At 34.6% G+C, this 26,403-nt stretch overlaps 1 protein-coding gene across 2 annotated transcripts in view; it reads right to left on the bottom strand.

Moving 5' to 3' along the window:
• Window positions 1–1,998: 1,998 nt before the first annotated feature.
• Slain2 (SLAIN motif family member 2) overlaps window positions 1,999–26,403 on the bottom strand; it is a 57,547-nt gene continuing 33,142 nt past the window's right edge. Inside the window, exons 7-9 of one of the 2 annotated variants that reach the window (XM_046458524.2) lie at window positions 19,367–19,444; window positions 6,291–6,603; window positions 1,999–4,976 (exon numbers count right to left, since the gene is read on the bottom strand). In XM_046458524.2, the coding sequence (XP_046314480.1) occupies window positions 4,910–4,976; window positions 6,291–6,603; window positions 19,367–19,444 (458 nt within the window). In that variant the 3' untranslated portion in view covers window positions 1,999–4,909. The remainder of the gene's footprint in view (window positions 4,977–6,290; window positions 6,604–19,366; window positions 19,445–26,403) is intronic. The other variant, XM_046458593.2, reaches the window with a different exon arrangement.

Below are 26,403 nucleotides of genomic sequence, written 5' to 3'. Positions count from 1 at the left end.
AACTTTATTTTTTACTTATTTTGTGTGTGTGGTGCTGAGGATTGAACCCAGGACATCACACATGCTTGGCAAGCACTCTACCACTGAGCCCCAGCCCCAGCTCATACGATTTCTGCTTTGGAATAAACATTGTTGGGGTGGGACATGGAAATGTTTTCACAACATTACAGGTGATTATAAAGTGGAAGAACTTTAATATAAATGATCTGAATTCTTTATTTGGTTGCCTGTTATATCTTTAAAGTATTTTAAAACTGGCATTATGGAAGCTGGGGGTGCAGCTCAGTGGGAGGGCAATTGCATAGCATGCACAGGCCTTGGATTCAATCCCTAGCACAAAACCAAACCAACACCCCACCCCTTAAAACCTGGCATTGTATTCAACCAATAGTGTCTTTTCTTCTCTTGGAGATTGGGACAGGCACTTCAGCATCAATAAGGGATACTGTATGAAGGACAATGTTAGATTTGTTCAAATTTTGGAATTAATATTTTTATACTTTTTTTTTGGGGGGGGGGTGTTGGGGATTAAATGCAGGGCCTTGGGCATGGAAGGCAAACACTCTACCAACTGAGCTATATCCCCAGCCCTATTTGTAGCAAATTCACCTAAATCATGGCAGTCATCAGTGACTTCAGAGTTAATAGTGTGCTCAGTGGTTTTAGTTTTAAAACACATACACAATGTATGATGATTAAATGAGGGTCTTTAATGTAGCCATCACCTCATTCATCATGCCTTTATGATGAGTTCATTCAAAATAACCCTTCTAGTTATTCTGAAATACACATTATTGTAAATTATTTTCATTGTACTATGCAACAAAACACTAGATCTTCTTCCTTCTAACTGTAATTTTGTACTTGTTGACCAATCATTCCCAATCTACCTTCCTCTTTGGTACTGGGGATTGAATCCAGGGGTGCTTTATCATTGAACCATGTCCCCAGCCCTTTGTGTTTTGAGTCTGGGTCTCACTAAGTTACTTAGGGCCTCGCTAAGTTGCTGAGGCTGGCCTGGAACTTGGGATCCTGCGACAACCTCCCGAGTCACTGCAGTTATAGGCTTGCATCACCACATCTGGTCATCTTTCTTAAGGACCAGATGTGTATTTAAAGAAAGAACTGGTTTGAAATTGGCATGTTTAAAGTGAGTTGTAGTAAATAAGGCTGGAGTGTGATATCTACTCCATTTTCAGACTGGTAACCAGACGGCCACTGAGCTCATCCAAACTTCTATTTAGGATCATTCAAAATGCGTGCAAATTGGTTACACGCAAGCTTTTACTCCATTCCACCAGTTACTTTCTCTAAAAAATCTCTTAACATTTATTCTGCTTTTGTATCTCAAAGTAAACTTTGACATGGCAAATATTTTACAAAACCTCCATGTGAGTTTTCCTGCTTCACTGGATATATAGTAAATTTAGGTAAACTTCTAATTTATTGACTTACAAGTATACTGAAATTTAATTATTATTAAATGGTTCAAGTTTTTTGGTTGGCTTGGAGAAAAATTCAAGCATAAGGGTGTTAGTTTTGTCTGAGAGAGACTGTAAAATGAGGCATAGCAAATACTTCTCCTAAAGCAACATGTAGAAACTCTTTAAACCATGTACAAGTTTTAGTTTTTCCACCTATAAAAGATGTATTTATATTTGGTTTGAATTTTCCCTCTTGGAAACTTAGTTCTTTTTTTTTCTTATTTAATATAATGCTAGATTTTTCTAACTAGACACCAATTCATAGCATCTGAAAAAGTTCCCAGAAAACCAAACTACAAATTTACTCCAAATAATCCACATACGAAATAACCTAGGATAGAGAGAATATGATATAATTCAACATCAAGAAGGCTAAAACTGAAAGGGCAATAAAATTGGGGTTGTGTATTTAAAAAAAAAAAACAACTGAGAAATTAAAATCAGTTGCAGGAATTTGGGGGAAGAAGAAATCTTACCATATCCAGAAATTAATAAAACACGTGAAAAACAAATATAAATTTAATAATAAACATTATGGTCAGGCTGTTTATTAAGGAGCAACCACACATACAAGTTCAGCTATAGAAATGTTTGCAAATCAAACTTCATGTGATCTAAAAGGACCATGCGTAATGTCAAAAATGGACACCTGTACAGTCAATAGAAAGTTAATTTAAACATACATAGTCTAGATCATCCTAGAGTTATACAAACATCTGGGGCCACATATGTATCTCATTTTCTTTCAAAAAAACTTTTTTTTTCTATAAAAGTGATGTTTTGAAATAATTTTAAAAAGTATCTGACAATTATGAATGGTCCCCAGTTTTACAAAATGTGATTTCCAGGGTATGAAAACTGAAAAAAGTCAACTCTTCAGAGAGCGTTTTATATTATACAAACAAGTTTTATAGAAAAATGATCCAGCAAATGCTCGAGTTAAGAATATTTATATTTTTTTCCAATTCTTTACACTTTTATTAACACACTTACAAAAAATAACATTCAAACACTGAGAAAATTAAATAACTTTGGAAGCAGAGTTCATAGCTTTCTGCTTACATATAAATGACAATTCTGGGATGTTGGCACAAAATAATCAACATTCATAAACCCTTACTACTATATATCAAACATAAGTTAAAATCATAGGCACTAGTTTATCAAATCCACATTTCTTCTGTAAGACTAACCACAGTAAATCCTTAGATTTTCCCAAACAGAAAAACTGGCAATACACAAAGGCTCTCTAGTAAAAAGGCATTTTTTTTTTCTCTTTAGGAAACTAAAAGCCAAAAATCTGTGGTAGTACAATAGCAGGTAAAATAATACTTTACCAAACTCAGATCCAAAATATGTTTTTAACAAGTGATGAAACTGTTTAATTAAAAAAAAATAGACTTTTTTTTTTTTTTCTGATGCAGCCATTTAAAAACAAAGTTAAATAACCTGAATATTCCTTTTGAAACTGATTATCTAACTAAAAAGGTAATGGATGTTTCATAACAGGGTTAAAGTTCCTTTTAATTATTAGATTGCAGCATATATTTTTTGAAATGTTGCACTGAAAATGGAGACCTGTTTTGTTTTTTTTATGGATGGTATTTTTAAATGAGACAGTGGCTAATTCTTTATTTACTTAGATTTACATGAGATAACCCCCCTCACCAAAGCAGATGCTTTATTTTCCTCTGAAAAAGCAACATTTTCCAGTTCATTAGCATGTAGAATTCTGGCATCATTCTTCCCAGACCCACCCCATCACCTTCAATTCAAGGATACAATTTCTTCCTTGCAATATACGCCATACTGGCAGTTTAAATCTGCAGCTGCTTGTGCTAACCCAATGCCTTCCTAATGGTCAAGCTATTAGGTGTCAGTCACAGCAATATGGGAGTCTTGGTTTTATTACTCTTTTAACCTATCAACCTCAATGCTGTTCTGAATATTGTCTTCCATTTCTCTCTCAATTTCCTTTGCCAACTTATAGAATGTCTTTAATAGGAAATAAACTTATGATTAAATCTCTAAAATCTTTTAGGTGACCCAACTGCCAATATTTTAGAGCTGTTTAAGTACTTAAAAACAGACCTGATGTCAAAAATGAGAAGTCTGCTACAGAAGAAGTTTTAGTTTGGTAATAATCTGATAAAACAAAAACAGGTGATTTCAAGGATGGTATATAAGAGCCATTAGAAAGCAAGTATTTATTTAACAGATTAGAGTCAGGTACAGTAGGTTTGTTACCAAAAATGCAAAAATTGATGTAAGGCAGAATTTAAGTCAAAAGGGACAGTATTTTCAAAAGATTTTATACAGTTACCCAGTATAAAGTGAATCAACCTAAGTAGGATTTAGCAGGCTATATTTCCTACCACATAATAGACAGTTATGCCATTTAATAGCAATAATTCAACCGTCACCACCAGAGACTTTGTAGGTTAAGTGCATAGATTTTTTTCCCCCTCTCTCACTGTATGGTTTTGTTCCAGGTTGTAAGCACTGAGGTGCTGTATCAAGAATAAAGACACACACTTGTTCTTTCCCATCATGGAAAACCTGCCGATATAAATGAGATATCTTAATTCTGTGACAGATAACAGCATGTGAAGAAGTTGGCTTCAGTAGCAAAGGCCATCTTCCTGAGCCAGGAAGTATAAAGTTTAGAAAGATTGTACAACTGATATTGAGCCCTTTTGGCAATCAAAACAAACACAGATAAGTCTGATGTGTCAATGCAACATGATGGATGCACACTGTAACACTATCTGGTGGTGCTGATGTGAGCTATGTCCAAAATTTAAGATTAAAAAATTTTTCCAATAAATCTGAAAAAAATAATCCATAGATTCTTTTAAGTGTATGTACCATATTTTAATCTCTAGTCTGGATTTCTTCCTCCCATTCTCCTCCCAACCCCAAATCTTAACCTCGTTTTATGGAGAATTCAATCACTTTAGATAATTAGTCAGAATATTAGTTCTCATTAACACAAATATTTATTGATACCATTTATACAGTAAATTAGGTTGAATGCGAAGTTTTAGGTAGCCTAAATTCACCATTTTCTTATGCACAAAGGTACTCTCTCATTTACAAATGGGCATTTCTCTTTGGCATCCATTAGGTATTTGCCCAGATATTGGCCTTTGACAAATATTTAAAAATCAACCAAGGTTCTATTAAACAAAACTAAAAGTGATTCCATGTAGAGTGATTGTATGATTACCAAACACATCAGATGTTAAATGTCATTAAAGTGCTGCTTGATCATCTCTGTCGGTTTGTGCTAATAAGACAGAGAGGGCTGGGATTTTATAAATCCCAAGAGTCTTATCGGAACAGTCTGCATATAAAAGTTGTTTATTAGCTTGGTGAAGGGGTATCCATGAAACCGTGGATCTCTGCATTCTTGTCTTTGCTGGTCAATAACAGCCATCTTTCCAACTGTCATCTTTCATGCTACCATAGGTTTTAGGAGCTGGCAAGGATCTGAAATAAAGCAATTTTATAATGATTTGCATGTCTTTACAAAACACTACCACACTATCTCTCACATATATTATTTTTGAGGTGGCATCCCTTTCAGAAAGCTCTACATAGCTATTTGTACAACCTTTCTTCATTCTGCCTTTTCATAACTTTCAAGTTTCACAGTGACTTCTGTAGCCTCTTTGTTAACATAGCTACTCACTTAAGATAAGGGAAAGATTGTTTCACCTTTTCCACTACATGGATAATGAACCTTTTGTTTTGAGAGGTAGAATGATGATTGTAATATTAGAGGCTCTGTGTTGCGATCCCTAGAGATGCAGTATGGGATAGTGGCTAAAAGGACTTTAAAGTCAGACATACTTCGAACTAAAGGCCCCATAATTTGTGTGGCTGCAGGTAAAATATTTTATCTCATTAGATTTCAATATCTTCGTCTAAAAAATAGAAATAATAAGAGTACCTATTCATTACTGTGAAGATTAAACAAAGTGTAAGTTATTAGCACAGTGCAGAGAGCATAAAAAGCCACTGCACACTACTACTGAATTTGGAAATGTAAACTGTTTACATTAGAATTAAAGTACAGGTAATACAGTTTAAATACTTAGAGAATAAAAGCCTTTTCATAAGCAAATAAATATTTGAAGTTTAATTGTAATTGATACGTAAATTTATTGATGGTGATAATCCTATTCTTGAATGGTAAAAATTAGAATCATGGGTCCCATCCTGGTTGGGATGAGAATCACCTGACGATTAAACGAACACACAAAACAAAGAAACAAAAAAAAACCACATACACAGATTTTGGGCCTCATGTCAGATCAACTAAGTCAGCCTCTGTGGGGGTAAATTTAGGCCTTTACATTTATTAAAAAAAAAAAAAAATCCACAGAAAATTCTGAATTGTGCCAGTGTTTGAAAATTGTACTAGGCTTATAAGTTGTACTAAGACTTGGTAGCTGCAAGTTTTATCTTAAATATCACTCTAGAGTCTATCACATTTTTATTATCTTTATTAAATATAGTTATATTCAAAATGAACAAATATCACAACCAAATTGAGTTGTAATTTTTTTCTAGAAGTCTTTTTGAACATATTAGGAATCTGAATAAATTTAATGTGTACCAAACTGATATCGTGTTCCAAATGAGGATTTCATCAGAGCAATGAAGTAACGTTTTATTTCATATACGAAGATGCTAGTGGGAACCTACTATGGTTCTCTAAGTTCACTATCAAATTTAAGTAAGGCTAACTCCAGCCTACCTCCTTTCATGTGCTCAGGAATGCTGAAACAAGTCACTTACCTGCGAACGGGCTGTGCAAGTTTGCTGCGAGGCACTGGTATACCCCCAGCAGAAGGGGCACTGGGTCTGGGCAATCCACTTCTCATTGCCGTTGTCCCTGCAGGTCTGGTTAACGTAGTGCTGTTGATATTGCTGGGAGGATTTGCTGGAACTGTATTTTGAACCATAGGAGGCCCAGGTGAGGAGGTGGTTTGTGTGAACTGTGTTGTTTCTTGGCTACCAGGAGAACCATGGTTACTAAATGCTTTCACTGGTTGCCGAAGAGCCAAAGGAGATGGTGCTGCAGGGGAGCGGAATTTGCCTGGAGAAGGTACTGTGGAATGGTAAAGAGAAACCAATGATTTGAGTGGAAACCAAGTATAAGTGAAACCACTGCTTTATATTATAGTTGATGATTGGGGACTAGTATGTCCGTATTTACGAAACTTCACTCTAACATATGTGCAAGGAATAAAGAATATTTCTGGGCTAATAAAAGGAAAAAAGATAACTGGTTCCAAATAACCAAGTCCTCACTTGGAAGGTTACAAATTTCCTTAAAAAAATGTTTTAACCAAGCTGGGTGCGGTAGCATATGCCTGTAATCCCAGCAGCTCAGGAGGCTGAGGCTGGAGGATTGCGAGTTCAAAGCCAGCCTCAGCAAAAGTGAGGTGCTAAGAAACTCAGTGAGACCCCGTCTCTAAATAAACTACAAAATAGGGTTGGGGATGTGGCTTAATGGTCAAGTTCAACCTGAGTTCAACTCCCAGTATTCCCCTTCTCTCCCCCCAAAAAAGTTTTAACTAGGCCAGCTTAGAACCCACAATATCAGAAGAGAAATGGCTCTATAGGATTCTGTTTCACTGTAGCAACTAACTAGGGCCACATGAGAACATTTTAGAGGTGTGGGGTAAGGCTGACTATCAGAGTATTGTCTAGAATTTGAAACTCATTTCTCTCCTCAAAGAAACATTCATGTAAACAAATATATCAGGCTGGGGATATAGCTCAGTTGGTAGAGTACTAGCCTCACATGCACAAGGCCTTGGGTTCAATCTCCATCACCCAAACAAAAAAACCCCAATATATCTGGTGGTTGTATCTCCAAAGTCTTCTATCAAAATATAACTAAAAATTTAGGAACTAAGAATTAAACAAACAAAAAATCTCCTAGTGCTGTACCTCACAAAGCAAGGAATTTATGAATCTAGGGGCTTATAAAGAGGTCCGTCTGTGAAGTTACAGAATAAAAATGGTATATTTTTCTGGAATGTCAATTCTACTAAGTAAAACGTTTATATCAAAACAAATACCAATACACAAAAGAATAAAATGTACAATGTACATTGATTTCTAAACCAAAACAAGTCTTTAAAATAAATTTTATTGTTTCAATTGGTTGCTCTGCAATGTACGTTCAGGTTTTCTGGGGTACACATTCATCTTTCTCTGCTTACTTCATGTTTAGATAACTTGCCTCTGACAGGGCACCAGTTTTAGTTTCCTCACATGCCCAAAGGTGGCTACACACAATATAACATGCTTTATCCAAGGAAGAACTCTGGAGTAGGGAATCAGAGAGAATGAAGGAGAGAGGGTGGTAGAGGGAAAAGGGATCAGAAGTAGAAAGATAACTACTTTCACTTTACCTCCATTAGTTTGAGTAGCACATGAATGGAGGTTAAACCTGGGCCATAGAAATGTATTATTCTACACATTTTCATCTTCCTCACTTCTACCAATCCATCTATATGCCAAAAGTGGCAATAAGGTCTATCACAACAATGGCAGGAGACAATGAGTCTGGACACTAATTTCATCTGGTCTTTGGGAGAGAGAATGAACCTTGGCTTCAAAACTTCAAAATAGGAAAAATCCATCTCCTATTTCCCTTTCAATAGTTTTTGTTCATAGCCCTCTTCCCTCCTAGCTGATCTTGCCTGTTCTCTGTGTGACTAAAGTTCCAAGTGTCAGCACCATTGTGTTGAATATATACTAGACCCCACTGCATGATGTACTCAAATTATATCTGTTTGGCTCCAAAACCCGTATAACCATGACTTTCAAACTTGTCTGTGCCTCAGAATCTTAAGCAGCTTTTGAAAAAATATATGGCAGCTCAGATACCACTTTCACAGAAATAAGTCTGAAATGGAATTTAAATATGTATGTATTTAAAAACTAGGATCTTTTACCGAGATAGAGAAATGGGGAAGGAACTTACCTGATAAAAACACCTACAAAACTGGACAAAATATATTAAAGACATTAAAATGCTGGACAACAGGGAATATAAGAACATGATCTCTGTAAGAAGGAAAACAAATAAGACATAGAGTCCCATGGTCTACCTGACTATTTCCCTCCCTCCCCTGAGACATTTTATGGCTATAGATCAGAGAGGAGTATCCTACTGTTAAGTCAGTTTTTTTTTTTTTTTTTTTTTTTTGGTCACTGTGACCAAAATATCTAAGAACAACTCAGAGGAAGAAAAGTTTGTTTGGGGTTCACCAATTCAGAGGTTCATTCCATGGTTGGCCAATTCATTGCTCTGGGCCTGAAGCAAGACAGAACATCATGGCAGAGAGCCAGTGGAGGATGGCTGCTCAGCTTATGGTAACAGAGAAGGAGGCGGGGTAGTGGTGGGTAAGGAGCCAGGGACAAAACAATCTCCTAGGGCATGCCCCCAGTAAACTACTTCCTCCAGGCATACTCCACCTGCCTATAGTTACCACTCAGTAGTCCATTCAAATTATTAATAGATTAATCCACTAATGAGGTTACAGCTTTCATAATCCAATTATTTAATCTCTGAACATTCCTGCATTGGGGACCATGCTTTCAAAACCTTAGCTTTTCAAGGGGCATTTCTAGGTCCAAGCAATAACACCTATACAGATCAAAGCTATCTTGCAGAGTGGAGAAGATAAAAACCAGAATTTGAGGGGCCGAGTACCTTAGAGGAGGGGGCTGAACAGAAGACCTCCTCAGCTCAGAAGTCTGTTTGAATCTTTGGCTGAACTGAATACTAAGCTGGAGAAGTACAGAGTGAAGCTCTGTCAGACTGGGCAAGAAGTCTGGAGCACTGTAAACTGAACAGTTGCCAAAGCTCATACAGAACTACTCCATATTTGGGTTTCAACCTGTTACAGTAACAAGTCCTTGCCAAATATCTATGAGATATTCCAAATGCAGCCAGGAGATATTCCAAAAGGGTCAGGCCTTAAGGGGCGGGGGAGGGGGAAGCGGTAAACTATACGTAAAGGCTACTCTAACAAAGTTAAGAAAAACATGCCTCTAAAGCAGAGTTTAGCAAATTATTGCTGATGAGCAAGTCAACTGTTCTTGTAAATAAAGTTTTATTAGAATACAGCAACACCCATTTCAAAAATATATTGTCTACTTTCAACTATTTTGGCAGAATTAAGCAGTTTTTACAAAGACCATACTGCACACAAGTCTAAAATATGTATTATATGGCCCTTAAGAAAACATTCATTGATCTCTCCTTTTAGAAAAGGTCAAACTAATCTACAAATAATGTGATTACTTGCCACAACAAAGTCTAACACTATTTAAAAGAAGATAAATCTATTACAGAATAATGTAAAATTCTACAATGTCCACTGTTCAATAATTACTAAATAATTAATTCAATAATTACTAAAAGCAGAAAAACAATCATCAACACCAGGAGAAAAATTAGTTATATCAAGAGCCAAATACATGCTATATAAAAGAGACATATTTTAGATACAAAGATGGAGGTTAAAAGGATGGAAAAAGATGCACCATATCAGTACTGATCATGAAAAAGCTAAAATGTCTATAATAATTTTTATCAGAAAAACACTACCACTAGAAACAGACTTTATAATGTTAAAGGAGTCAGAAAAAATGATGTATCAACCCTCAATGTGTGTGTGTGTGTGTGTGTATCTCAAAACAGATAACAACACACATGAAGCAAAGGACATAAGTGAAAAGTGAGGGGAAAGGTCCAAAACTAGAGTTGAGTAATTCAACACCTCTTTCTTAGTAACTGATCAAATAGGTTGAAAGTCAGAAAGGACATAGGCATGAACACTAGTGAGTCAAGTTGCCCTGACATTTATAGAATACTCTGTCAAATAATATATGATTTTCAAGAATAGTAGAACACTCATTCACTAGGCCATACCTGTTGGTATAGAAAAGTCCTAAATATTTGGAAATTTGAAAAACCTCTGTTTTAAACGATGCATGGGTTCATGAAGAAATCATCGGGGAAATTACAAAATATTCCAAACTGAATGAAAATGAAAACAACATAAAATCTTAGGGAATGGACCAAAAGCAGTGTTCAATTTATAGCTTTTAATATACTTTTATTAGAAAAGAAGTCTAAATCAATTAGATAAACTTCTACTTTAAGAAGTGAGTAACAGGGCCTGGGGTTGTGGCTCAGTGGTGTAGCACTTGCCTAGTACATGTGAGGCACTGAGTTTGATCCTCAGCACCACATAAAAATAAATAAATGAAATAAAGGTATTGTGTCTGGATACAACTAAAAAAAAAGTGAGTAACAGTAAATTTAGCCCAAACTTAGTAGAAAGAAGGAAATTATAAAAATAAAAGCAAACATCAATAAGCTATAGAAAAAAACAAAGAAAAGGAGAAAAATGGTAGATCAAATGGTCCTTAAAATGTCAACAAAACTGGTAAAATTTTAGAAAGACCAATGAGGGGAGAGGAATGTTACAAATTACTAGTATCAGGAAGGAAAGAAAGAAATGTTACTGCAGATTTTGACACTGAATATTATACAAATTTTTTTTTCAGATTACAGAGGACACACAGTCCTAAGTCATTGTTATCAGGTCAGCAATGCCCTGATATCAAAGCCAAATAAATAAAAGAACACAGATACAGAAATCCTTAGTAAATGTTACAAAATCAAATCCAAAAACACACAAAAAGATGCCATCATGCCCAAGCAGGGTTTATCCCAGAGATACTAGGTTGTTTAAATACAAGGTTGGTAATAATGGCTGAAAAATCAACCAATGCAATTTTAGACATTAACAGACTAAAAGAAAACCATATGAGCATATGAAACTTTTTAAATGAAATAAAGAAAAACTATGAAAAAACTAAATATATCATCATATATAATGGTAAAGTCAGAAATGACATAGACATTAACACTATGAATTAAGCTGTCCCTGATTAAGGTTGAATGCTTTCATCCTACATGGGGAAGAAGGCAAAGATGTCTATTCTTACTTTCTTCTATTTAACATTGTAGTGAAATACTTAGCCAGTACTGCATGCCGCCCTCTCTTTCAAAAGGCACATATGTTGAAATGGAATGATTATATAATTAGAAATCCAAAGAAATATCAGACATAATAGGCGACTTTAGCAAGATAGCAAGATATAAAGTTTAATAAACATGGTATATATGTATGACACTAAAAAAAAGACATAAAGTTAAAAACAATACTACTTACAATCTAGCATGGAATATAGCTTAGGCATACATTTAACAAAGTATGTTCTAGATCTATATATTTAAAACTATAAAACACTGTTAAGAGAAATTAAAGACAATTTTAAAAAGGAGAGCTGTGTATAGTTCAGGAATCATAAGAAACAACATTGTTGGAATATCAATTATCCCCAAATTTATATATATATTCAGTGAAATCCCAATTCAAACTGCAATAGGGTTTTCAATTATTTTTAATGGTAAACACTGACAAACTAATTCTAACATTATGTGGAAATGCAAAGAACCAAGTATAGGCAGAATAACTTTGAAAAAGCATGAAGCTTAAGGATATATACTACCAGACTTATAAACTTATTATAAAGCTACAGTAATTCAGAGTGTTTGCTATTGTCCTATGGGTAGACCTACAAATCACTGGAACAAAATAAGTCATAAATCACCTGCATGTATATGGTCAATAAATTTTGAATAAATGGGTGAGAATATTTGGAACAGATAGTCTTCTCAATAAATGGTGCAGAACAAGTGGATAGGCATACAAGAAAAAGTGAACCTCAACCTTATTTCACAGCATATACAAAAATTAACTCAGTGCATTACAGACATAAATGTAAAGTATAAAACTATAAATAAATTAGTTGAAACATAGGATAAGAGCTTTATGACCTTGTTGTGTTAGGCAAAGAATTATCAGGCAGGGTACTAACCGTAAAAGAACAGTTATATACTGGACATCATCAAAACCAACAAGAGAAGTAACCACCAAGAAAATGAAAAGACAAATCAGAGTTGAAGGAAATGTTTGCAAAACATGTCTCTTCAGTAGATGAATGGATAAAGAAAATGTGGTGTGTATATATACACAACAGAATATTATTCAGCATTAAAAGAGAATAAAATTATGGCATTTGCAGGTAAATGGATGGAGTAGGAGAATATAATGCTAAGTGAAATTAGCCAATCCCCCTCAAAAACAAATGCTGAATGATTTCTGATTTAAGGATGGTGATTCATAATATGCTGGGGGGGGGATGGGAGGATTAAATGAACTCTAGATAGGGCAAAGGGGAAAAGGAGAGGGAGGAGAAGGGAGGGAGCACAGGGGTAGGAAAAACGGTGGAATGTGATGGTCATCATTACCCTAAGTACATGTATGAAGAAATGAAGGATGTGATTCTACTTTGTGTACAACTATAGATATGAAAAATTGTGGTCTATATGTGTAATATGAATTATAATGCATTCTGTTGTCATATATAACAAATTAAAATACAAAAATTATTAAAATAAATAAGCCTCCCCCCAAAAAAGTGTCTCTCTCTGATGTATATTGTATTCAGAAGGCATAGAACAAGAAAAATTGATTTAAAAAATTGGCAAGAGTTCAACTGCTACTTCATAAAGGAAAATATATGACCGAGAATAAAAAGACACTGAACACCATTAGTCATTAAGAAAATGCATATTAAAACCAGGGTAAGTTATCTACAATAGTTTGAATGCATTCTCCAAAATTCATGTATTGGAAATTTAATCCCTAAAATAACACCTTTGGGGTGGTGGTAGGTCACAAGGGCTCTGCCCTCATGAGCAGATATGGGAGTGGCTTATATGGGAGTGGGTTCTCTTCTCTTCTGCTATTCTGCCATGTAAGCACAGAGAGCTCCTGTCTGCCATCTACCATGTGAGGATGCAGTAAGAAGGTTCACATGAAGACATCAGCACCCTGATCTCAGACTTCTCAGCCTTTAGAACTGTGAGAGAATAAATTTACATTTACTATAAATTACCCAGTCTCAGGTATTGTTATAATAATAGGAAATGGACTAATACACCACTGCATATCTATTCAGAATTTCTAAGATAGAAAAGACTTATGTGACAAGTATTTTTGAGCACTTAGAGAAAAAGGAATTCTCAAACATTGCTGATAAGAATGTAAAATATTATAGCCACTTTGGAAAAATAATCTTGACAGTTTCTTATAAAATATGCTTACAAAAGGATTGAGTGATTTTATGCCAAAGAAAATGAAAACATATGTCCACCCAATGAAAGCACATATCCATACAAATATTTGTATACAACTTTATTAATAACGGCCCCAAACTGAACAAAGCTCAAATATTCATCAGGTGAATGTACAAACAAATCATGTTATATCCATACAATATATACCACTCAACAATAAAAAGGAATAAACTACTGATGTGCACAAGGGTGACTCTCAAAAATTAGGCTGAGTAAAATAAGTGCCAGACACAAAACAGTACATCCTAGAGAATTCCATTCATGTAAAAATGGGATTCTAAAGAGTGGTTGAGTAACCCCTAGGAAGGCGAGAAAAAGAAAGCAGCGAAATTAAAAACAGAAAACAAAAAATAAAATGGCAGATATAAATGGTAGCATCAATAATTGCATAAAATGCAAATGGTGTCATATACCAATTAAAAATCTCAGATTTGCAGAGTGGATTAAAAACTATAACTTCACACTATTCATAAGAAACTTCATGTATAACAACATAGGGAGACTAAAAGTACAGAACATTCTCTTCTGAAAATATATAAGGAAAAGCTATATTAAATAGATTTGGATAATCATAAAAACTGAAAAGATGAAAAGGGATGACCCGTAATGATATAAAGTTCAAACTATCAAGAAGACATACAATCCTAAATGTGTATGTACTAAGCAACAGAGCTGTAAATTCGTGAAGAAAAAAATTGATAGAACTGAATGAGGAGTGGGCAAAACCACCTCTTCATCATCATCTCAACAACTGATAGAACCAGGCAGGAAATTAGCAAGGATACATAAGGACTCAGGAATACCATCAACCATAGCAGCTAATGCACACAGGATCTAACCAGTACTCCACTAACAACAGCACACTGCATACACAATCTTTTCAAGTGCCTACAGGCACTTCCCTGTAGAGAAGTTCAACTCTTCTGCTCTGCTCTTACTTCAGGACCAAGATCTCATCTGAAACTACTCAATACTTCTCTTTTATTCTAGCTCCATTTATTCCTTCTACTACTCCTCCTGGAGTGGTCCCCATCCTAATATCAAGACCATATGCTGAGCCATAAAGCAAATATCAACAATTTAAAAAGAACTGAAGATATAAGAAGTATATTGTTTGATTATAACATAATCAAATTACACACTACAACAAAGAGGTAACAGGAAAATCTTAAACTACTTGTAAATTAGATAATATACTTTTCAATATACTACATAGAACGAAATAAAAAATTAAAATACAACATATGAAAACTTGTGGGATATAATTAGGAAAAAGAAAAGTTTTAAGTCAATAATCTAAGCTCCTACTTCAAGAATCTAAAGAAGAGTAAAATAAACCCAAAGTAAAAAGGAAATAATAAGAAACAGAAATCAATGAAATTGAAAATAGAAAAATAAAGGAAAGAATTTAGTAAAACAAAGTTGGTTCTGTAATATCTATTGCGTTAATAGGGTTTAGGCACTAAGCATCAATGACTACTGACATCATAAAACAAGGAAATTTTACTTTATGTGTTTGCTAAAAACACAAAACTAAATCTAATTAATTGCCTAGATCCAATTACCAATTTCCGAAAAGGAAACTATTAAATGATGCCACAGAAAAGTAAGGAGTAAAATCCAGTCTCTAAGAACCTCTGCAGAACTAATGTCATGGTAAGCAAGCACACAAACAAATGGAAGAAAAGGAATGGAGGGAAACTATATACTAAGAGAAGTTTAAGAAAAGCATATGCTAAAAAGGCAAAACTACACTTATTACTTGGATGATAAAACCAGACAGAAAAGAAATGATTGTCATAAATATTCAGAGGAGTGGCTACTCTTAGTGGAGAGGATAGAAAAGATTTTGGCCTTGGATCTCAGAGGTATTCTCCAATCAAGTTTTACTAGTAATTAAGCAAATATTTAAAATTCTACCTTATATCTCTTGTCTATTTCTCAGCTGACTCAGAGCTTATAGAGGTGGGCTATGTAATGATAATCTCCAAACCACAACAAAACCCAGAGAATATGCAAGCCTGAACTACTTAATAAGAGATTAAACAAAAGAAAATACATATAGGGCCGGGATTGTAGCTCAGTGGTAGAGCACTTGCCTAGCACGTGTGAGGCACTGGGTTCAATCTTCAGCAACACATAAAAGGAAATAAAAATAAAGGTTAATTGTGTCCATCTACAACTAAAAATATAAAAAAATATATAAGAAAACACAATTTTCTCTTCCTTTACTAAGTCAACAAGGAAACTGAAATTCTAGTTCATAGCTAGAGTCTGGGTTGTCTTGTCATCTGATGATCATGGAGGGTAGGCAGTTTGATAACTCAGAGTCATAAAAATAACATAACCCCTCTAAGAAAAACTTTAAGATGTGGCCAGAATTATGGTCTTCTGAACCTAATAGGCATAGTAAAAAAAAATCTTTAAAAATTTGAAGTTATATGAACCTATCTGATTATAAAAAAATACTATGAAGCAGCTTACAAATATAACAGATAAAATTTATATAACGTCACCTACTCAGGCTGGGGTTGTAGCTCAGTGTTAGAACACTGACTTGCCTAGCATGTATGAGGCACTGGGTTTGATCCTCAGTACCACATAAAAATAAATAAATAAGGGGCTGGGGTTGTGGCTCAGTGGTAGAGCACTTGCCTAGCATGTGTGAGGCACTGGGTTCAATTATCAGTACCACATAAAAATAAGTAAAGGCTCATCCACAACTAAAATAAGCAAACAAACAAATAAAAAGGTATTGTGTCCATCTACAACTAAAAAAAAAAAAAAAATGTTTAAAGTCCCCTACTCTCTTGCCTGTTTTAGATATAACAGTTACTTTCCAGTTCATTTTGGTGGGGGTTGGGGGTTGGGGGAGTGCTGGGGATGGAACTCAGTGTCCCACATGATAGCAAACACTCTACCCCTGAGCTGCATACCCAGACTGCTCCTACTCATAGCTAAAGAAGTACTAAAAAATATCTAACAAGTTTCAGAAAAGAAGGTTCTCAAATACTTCTACAAATACCCTGTTTTTTAAAAAAAAATTTATACATATTTATGGGGTAAAATGTGATGTTTTGATTCCTGTATACATAGGGTAATGATCATACCCTTCATCTCATACATTTATCATTTCTTTGTGGTGAGAGCAGTTGAAAAAACTTTGCCTCTAGCTATCTTCAAATATATAATACATCATTGTTAACCAGTCACTCTACTGGGCAACAGACCACCAGAATTTCTTCTTCCTATCCACTTGCAACTTTGTATTCACTAACAAATCTCACTGTTTTTCCTTTCTGTCTCCACTTTTCAGTCTTACATAATCACTATTAGTCTGTTCCATCTCTATGAGATGAACTTTTTGAGAATCCACATGAGATCATACATTATTTGTCTATGCCTGGTTTATTATGTTCCACGTCCTACAGGTTCATTCATGTTGTCCCAAATGATAGGACTTAATCCTTTTTTAATGGCTGAAGAGTATTCCAGATGCCATATTTTAAAAATGCACTCATCTGTTGTTGGACATTTAGGTTGATTCCAAAGCCTGGCTGTTGTGAATAGTGCTGCAATATACATGACAGAGGAGATGACTCTCTGATACACTGATTTCACTTCCTTTGAAAATATACCCAGTAGTGGGATTGCTGAATCCTAAACTCTTTTTTAAGTTTTTTTTTCCTTTTAATATCTACCTCTAAGTTTTCTATATGATAGGTATATATTACTGGCTTGAGTCATCAGTTTTAAACTTTATCTATTGGCTTTCTCATAGATTAAATGAGATCTAACTTTCCTGCTGTCCTTCACTTCCGCTTCCTATCCCCTCTTTCTACAAACATAGCTATGAACATAACTGTTGGTTAAATCTGATTTCAGAGTTTATATTATTATTAGTTTTCGGCGGAGACAACATCTTTGTTTGTATGTGGTGCTGAGGATCAAACCTGGGCCACACGCATGCCAGGCGAACATGCTACCACTTGAGCCACATCCCCAGCCCATAAACATATTATTATACTATGTAAATATTATTCATTACAGAGCCAAAAGGTATACTATAATCATTTATTTTCTTGTAAACTTGTAAATAACACTAAGGTACCCTTTCTTATTAAAGATTCCTAAGAAAGCATCTCCTCTATCAAAAGAACATAATCTATATGGTCTATTATTTCTGTCCATATACCAAAAAATAACCATTTTGGAGAACTATGGTAAACTTTTTATTTTATTTTTTGGTATTGGGTTTTAAACCCAGGGGCGTTTTATCAAGATGTGCTTGAACCACACCTCCAGTGCTTTTTAATATCTATCTATATCTATTTATTTATTTATTTATTTTTGAGACAAGGTCTAAGTTCTGAGGCTGGCTTCCAACTTGTGATCCTCCTGATATAGTATCTTGAGTTGTTGGGATTATAGGTGTGTACCACTGCATCCAGATATAGTAAACTTTTGATACTGAATACACAAACATTCACACATCCTACGTTTCTATTCCCTTCAGATTCTATTCTCAAAAACTAATTTTCAAAATTATATTCAATCCACTAAGTCATTGCTATAACACTCAAAAAGTAATGAATATGCTGAGATATCTATTATAATACTTTTTAAACCATATTAACTAACTTTTTTCAACAAATCAAATCTCAAACTTCTCCCATAATTTTCTTTAGTGTTTATACCCCTTATTTATCTCTGCTATTTATTGTGTTCTAAGACTATCAGGAAACCCACACGTCTTGGATAGAGGAAATATTTTTCTCATTGTTTATTTTTGTTTCATTTTCTCTGAGGTTTCTATTCATTCTTTTTTTTTTTTTAAGTTGTAGTTGGACACAATATCTTTATTTTATTTATTTATTTTTATGTGGTGCTGAGGATGGAACCCAGGGCCTCACTCGTGCTAGGTGAGCGCTCTACCGCTGAGTCATAACTCCAGCCCCTCTGTTCATTCTTATTTCTGCTGATCTACCTAATAATATACTTTTCTCCCAATTCTAATTTCTTCCATCTTTCCATACTCCAATCTCTTGGAACTAATTCCATAGCTTTGATGTACTACTTTCACATATTTCTTCAATATTTAGTTGTTATAAAAGCCACTATTCTATCTACATTCCAAACATATCAACTGACCACAACAATTTGTGTTTTAACTTCAATCAGCTTCTAAAGTAAATATCCCATTTCATCCCACAGGTAAGTAAACAGGTAAGTCTGAGGAAAAAACATTACCATACAGAAATGTCTCATATCTGACACTTTAAAGCACTTTTTATTAGTTCACTCACATTAAAACAATGACATTTGGTTTTAGGTTGGTAAGAAAAATTATCCCTTTTTTTTTAAATCATTTATTCCTTTCAGAAAAGCAATCCAATACATACCTCTGTAGAAAATGCGTTTCTTCTGGGTTTATCCACATGACAGATAAGCAACCCACATTATTTTATTATTAAGGGGAAAAAAGAACAAAATGTGCCTTATGGACATCACTGACTCAGTGATTTAACTACATCATTGTTGCAATTTAAACTTAGTAAGAGGCTGTAGTTACCTCTTTTTGTAGATGAAGTTTGAAGCAACTGTTTGGCTTTGAGGGAAGTACGAGGCAAATTTTTCAGCCTTTGCGAAGCTGTTGAAAAATAAGGAACTGTAATATTTGCCTGAAAGTATAAGATAAAGACTATAGCTTCTGTAAACTTGAATATTTTAATGCAAACTTTAAAATTTATCAAGGAACAGAAACCATAAGGTGAAATGTTAGAATCCTACAAAGCAGAGGAATTTTAAGGTGATGCTTAGTGAATTAAATTGGAAAAGAAAAGGGATGGAAATCTTAGTGCATGGTGCAAACTTTGAGAACTAGTTTCTCGTGGATGAAAAAAAATCTCAAATATATCATCTGTCAAAATAACAAAGAGAAAACAAACCACCAGCAAACATGCCACAGGATGCAAAGAATACAAAGATATAAGTGATGAACACAAGCACACAGTATAGAATAAAATAAATGCAATACTTGTTCAATGCAAAAAAGCGCATTTTGGCAAAGCAGTTACTGTTAGATGAACTGCCCTAAAATGAAACAACGATCTCCATACTCAAAAAGGAGAAGAAAACTCAGAACCAGCAAGTTCTCAGGAAGTCACAATCTGGTGGCTTTAATATGTTTAACATCATCTTATTGTAAAATCCAAGTAATCTGTACCCCAGATTTTGGGCAGAACCGTATCTGGGCTATGCACATATGTATAGGTGGGGTGTGTGTGTGTGTGTGTGTGTGTGTGTGTGTGTGTGTATGTTTTGAGAGGTCTAAATGAGTTGGAGCACATGACATTTAAAGAGATCAGTGAGGAATACTAAACTTGTTTCAAACTTTTATTAGCTACACTGAAACTCTCTAAATTGGCAGATAAGATCCAGATATAGTAAACTTTTGATATTGAACACACAAACATTCACACATCCTACATTTCCAGGGCCATCTAGAGTTAAAAGTGGCTCCACTTATTCCAATATCCAATTATCAGAGTCCTATACCAATCAGTGCAGTCCCCTATTTAAGTGGCTCTGAAATGTCCTTCTATTGATTGGACAGACTTTATATACTTTTAGAATTTATGTGTAAACCAAGACAAAAAACAGACCCAACCTCTACAAGTTTAGTTAGGGCACAAATAATCACTGGGGTGATAAAGGATACTTGACACATCATCAGGGAGAATACAAGGAAGGATTTGTCTTTCCTCTATTGCTTAGCTTTATCAAGCTAAATAACTCATGTTTTTTTTTTTTCAAAGCTAATACACTTTTTTAAAGAAATGTACTTGATTTCCAATTTTATAGCACTCCAAACATTACTATAGCTAAATAATGTTTGATGCTAACTCAAATATTGACAGGCAGACTAGCAAAAATTTCTCATTTAAAAAAAATATCAAACTTTTAATCGGTTACCTTATATCTATCCCACAAAAATTTAGGCTGTTATCATCACTGGATATTCTATTTATTTATATGTTTTCAATCAGTCATATTTTCATCACTCCAACCATTCATTCGTCTATCCCTGTATTCATGCAAATAAGAGAGTTATCTGCTTTCATTCAGGTACTGTTTTGGGTACAATGGTTTCAGTAGCCAACCAGATAGACATAGTTTTTACTTTGATGGAATATTCTAGAAAAGGAGAGACAGACAATAAACAATGTTGTAAAATATAAGGCCTTCCAGATGGTGGCAGGTGCTAAGGAGGAAAATTAAGCAGGAAAGGGGGACAAGAAGTAAGAGATTTAAGTTGCAACTATAAATAGAATGATTGAGAGATTTCCCTAAGATGACATTCACACAAAGATCTGAAGGAAGAAAAGGAGTAAGCCATGTAGATATCTAGAAAAAGCATTCCAGATTGAGGAAAAAGCAATTGTAAAGAATACTGAGATTGGAACACAGTATGTTTAAAGAACAGAAAGGAGGCTCAGAAGGGCAAGGAAACCAACTGAACATATTCTGACAATCTACAATGTTTTTCAGCCATTAAAAATTTTTAATGAGGGCTTAATATCAAATGCCATTTGTAGTAAACCCTTTGGAAAGATCCTATTTGAATTAACAACTACAGTGACTTCAATGGACTTTTTTTTGTTTTTTTAACCTCTTCCATTTCATGGTGACATCACAATGGCATCTACATACAAAGGAAAATTGTCCACCAGGAATTTAAAGAATCAGATTACATACATACAGGATCAGGCAGTAAATAGTAAATCTGCCTGACACAGCATAAAATGAACCATGTTCATAAGATACTACACACATGCATGTTAATCAAATAACAAAACTAAGTTTTTATCTGATTTATCATTCTTAATTTGATCAGTCTTCTAAAGACAAAAATTAATTTTTTTTAAAGTTCTGGGGACTGAATCCAGGGGACCTCTACCACTAGCTACATCCTAGTCCTCCTTTTTTTTTTTTTTTTTTTTTGAGAAAGGATCTTTGTACATGCTGGCCTTCAACTTGTGATCTTCCTGCCTCAGCCTCCAGAGTTGCTGAGATTACAGGTGTGGGCCACTGTGCTTGGTACATCATTTTTTACATAATGAAGTGTTCTAGTTTAAGTGAAATATAATTAAATGTTAACTGTTTGAAAATATTTATGACTTAAGGTTTTCCTTGTTTCCTCATTAAAAAAAAAAAAAATACAAATCTAAACTAGCAAAACCCCTGTGAGAAGCAAGGATGCTACATTAAAACAATTATCCTCCCTACTCCCCCCCCCCCCCGCCTTTTTTGGTGGGAAATGGGAATTGAGCCCAAGGATGCTCCACCTCTGAGCTACATTACCAGTCTGAGGGTCCTTGAACTTGCTCTTCTCCTGCCTCTGTCTCTCAAGTAGCTAGGATAACATGTACATATCACCACCCCTGGCTAACAATTTATTCTTTGATGCTACCGTTATTTAGGTTAATGTCATCTTCCACAAATCAACTCTTCTGAAAACCTCCATTTCTGGGAAACATGTACCATTATTTTAAGTCATTCTAGCTCAAAAATTTGTTACTTAAATTTTATTTATATACCTCCTATAGTTTCTTAGATCAATACCTTCCTTTATATCCTCATGGTCTCCTAAATACTTTCATCGCCCTATTTTTGGATTAGAACAGTGTCCTTTGGGGTCTCCCTACATCTAGTCTTTTTCACTCAATTTATGTACATCAAGGAAATAAGATGAAAGTGCCCAGCACCTGCAGGAAATAAGCAAGTGTATCATCAGAATTCAGAAACAAAATAAAACCAGCTGTTTCTGTTTTTTTTTTTTTTAAACACCTTCATTTTATATGTTTATTTTTATGTGGTGCTGAGGATTGAACCCAAGGCCGCACACATGCGAGGGGAGCACTCTACCACTGAGCCACAACCTGTTTCTGTTTTCTATTATCATGCTCCAGCAATAATAATCAAAGTCAGTGAGAAAAAACACTCTTCCCTGGAGAAAAAAATGGTTTATTGGTCTAAATTATACATAATAGCTATAGAAACTATTGCATTTTAATAACATTATGCTACTTTTAAATTATTATTATTTCATAGTAATCTGAAATCTTTCAAGCTTACTTCAACAGTGTGTGCCTCTTACCCTGTGATACACTATATTACTATATAAGTACACTAGAAACAAACAATGATGATAGAAAGACTATAAAATCAATGAGTTACCTCAATTTTGTCATTACATGTGTCTTTGAACTTGTGTTTAAAATTTTTTAAACTGTGAAGACTTTAAAAAAAATCATTAGACTAGATCTACTCCCTGCCCCCAGCACCACACACACACACACACACACCCCACACACATACACACAAAGCTTAGACAGTATGGCACTTTCTGGAATTTATTGTAAAATGTGATTTTGTGACTCTCTATCCAGCTTAACTTTACACTGAAGATTTTCCGTATACTGCTGTTTGTTGAGATGCAATAGTCAAAGATTAGTTCTGAAGAATCATTGACATTGTTTGAAGAGATAAAGCTGTAATTTTATTACTGTAACAAAGTAATATGTAAAAATATATTTCCTTATTTAGAAAAAGAGTAATGTAATCTTAAATCCCATCATCTTCTTTCTGTACTATAGTATTGATTTTATTATTTTTTACTGACAATTACAAAACACAAAGTTCAATAAAAATATTTCCACTGTTGGCATTTTTTCCTGGCTATTGCTCCTCTAATTAATTTTATTTCATGATTATTATTGAACACAGCTTTATCATTTAGGGGAATGTTAAAAAAGACTCTTCTCCAGGTACTAATACTAGTAAGCATAAGCCACTATGAATGAATTTTAAAGTGAAATACCCTTGGGTTCTCTCACCCATGACATTTTGTTTAAAACCTTTTATTACTTACAAATTCTCATTTAGTCATCCTTTGATGCTGACTCTCCACTTCAGCCTTCTCAGGGCTACCAAGTCGCATATCTTAGATTTATTAAAACAGAAATAACAACACCTAGATTTTATCACTCCTTGTTGAGGTGTCTCCCAAAAACTCAAGTGTGAGACAATGCAATAAAGTTGAGAGGTGAAATGATTGGGTTATGAGAGTCTTAATCAGCTACCCTAACCAGCTGATAGGGATTAATTGTGTGGTAGTAACTATAGGCGGGTAGGGTGTGACTAGAAGAGGTGTGTCCCTGGGGGCACACCTTTGGTTGTATATATTTTGTCTGTGTTAAGGAAAGCTCCCTGTTTCCCAGTAGCTTGTTCCCAGCCACTTTCCTCTACCACACTCTTCTTCCTCACCTCACAGAGCAATGGAGTGGGCCTTTTATGGACTGACACCTCTAAAACTGAGACCCAAATAAACTTCCTCTTCTAAAATTGTTCTTGTCAGGTCTGTTGGTCACAGTAGCAAAAAATTGACTAAAACACTCCCTTCACACACCGCCTTTGTTCAACTCTTCATTTTTGGTCCAGATTATGCAATACCCTTCCAAGTGATTTCTAGTCTCTTCACTTTATTCCTTCTCCATATAATATCAAAATAAAGTTTCCAAGAGAAACCTTGATTAAAAGTCCATCATGACTCCTCATGCTTACAGGGTGAACTCTTTACATGATATTTAAAAACTCTCAGTCTATTTCCTATCTACATGTCTCCTCCCTCATCCATTCAGACCTTATGCTTCAGTCATACAACAAAACACTAGAATCAGGTTGCCACTCTATCGCTTTTCTTGACCGCACTTGGCAACTTTCTTTGGCAACTCATATAAGCTAAGTTGGCTATTTTTTAAATGTCTTTTTTGAAAACTCTTCACACTTTTAATACCTCTCCTCTGTTCTCAAAGAAGTTCCTGCTTATCATTTCCTGCTATTGGAAAGCATTGGCTGTCAAACACATTTATATTTTCAGTGCTAGGAACATAATTTATACCCAGCAACTTCTATTAAATGATTAAGGCACACATAAGTGACTGACTACTGGAGAAAATCTGAGCATTCAAGGTCCTCCACAATTAAGTCCAAATAAGTGATTCTCAAACTTGGATCTGCCCTGAAATCAGCTGAGCCTTTTTTTTTTTTTTTTTTTTTTGGTAATGGGGATGGAACCTAGGGGCACTTAACTACTGAAATACATTCCCCTTTTTAAAAAATTTTGAAAGAGTATCACTAAATTACCCAGGCTGGCTTCAAACTTGCAATTCTCCTGTCCCAGTCTCCCAAGCAGCTGGCATTTCAGGCATGTGCCACTGTGCCTGGCTTCAACTGAGACACTTCTGAAACGAGAGATTCTTGGTCTCCACCTCAAATATATTCAATCAAAATGCCCAGGGGTAAAGCCCAAAACACTACATTTAAAAAATTTTGTGATTTGATAACTGATCCAATATCACTGTACTATTTATTCTTACATTGAAGTTCTAGGAATATTACTCATTCTTAGACTAGCCTGTTAGTTTACTTGTAAAATGATTTATTTCAATTTATGTTTCATAATTATATAAGATTCAAGTGCAACCTTTTAGTGTTTTGTTAATAAATAAAATCTAGAAAGAATTCTCCCCCCTGGGCCTCAGATAAGTCCGGCTATACATAAGCTGAAAACTGCCTTTAGCTCTTACTCTTTACTGAGAGGTTGAGAACAGAATGTTGATTCTATGTTTATTCTCTGGGGGTATACTCTGAATCTTATGTAAAAATATTCTTACACTTTACTCTCTGTGATAATTCAAAATTTATTTACAGTTCAATCTCAAATCATTTCTAATACAGTCATCCAAGAATGTATTCCAAGATGCCTACTCATTTGCAATTAGGTCAGCATGATGTAATCCAAACAATGAGGGGAAGGAAACCAGGAGTCTCAAGGAAGTAATGTGAAGGAGTAATTTGGCCTTAGTTTTGCCACTTTTCTAGTTAATATGACCTTGCATGATTCAAATAATTTATATGGATCTCTGATCCCTTTCTATAAAAATAAGGAATGGATATTTGTGAGATTCATATGAAATAATACATGTCAAAGTACTTTAAACTTTTCAAAATACTAGCCAAATTTTGGATATTTAAAAAAGTCAGTAGATTGTCTTAAGGCTTTCACTCCCCTTCTCCTTATTGTTGAAACAATAATTCCTATATTTTTCTGAAAACCAAACTTTCTGCTAAACCTGTCTCTGGTAGTTTTAGAAAGCAAGGTAAATTAGTCTTTTGGAAAAAAAAAAAAATGCCTCTGCCAAACATTCTTTCCTTTAATTGAAGAAACTGAGAAAATGACCTGAATCCAGGACATGTGCAATGCTCTGGTTTTCTTAAACTTTTTAAGTCATTCATATTTTCCAAATATGAAAGTTGAAAATTGGTAATAACTATAAAAGTTGGAAAACACATTAGAATTCTCATAATACTACATCTGAATGCCAGCATCCACAATAATGCAGCCACAGCAAATAAGCATATAAAAATAGTGATTGGCATAGTAACAAGGCAAAAGAAGTGGTCCCATAGGTGGAAATAAGCAACCTTGCAAAGTTAGCTTCATGCAGACCAGCAAGTAAGAACCAAAGCTCTACCACTTATAGC

The sequence above is a fragment of the Marmota monax genome, unplaced genomic scaffold, assembly GCF_021218885.2.
Source record: "Marmota monax isolate L192 unplaced genomic scaffold, Marmota_monax_Labrador192_F-V1.1 WCK01_AAM20220418_F8-fsc00025, whole genome shotgun sequence".
In the NCBI taxonomy this organism is placed as follows: domain Eukaryota; kingdom Metazoa; phylum Chordata; class Mammalia; order Rodentia; family Sciuridae; genus Marmota; species Marmota monax.
This window is presented reverse-complemented; position numbering and strand designations above follow the sequence as displayed.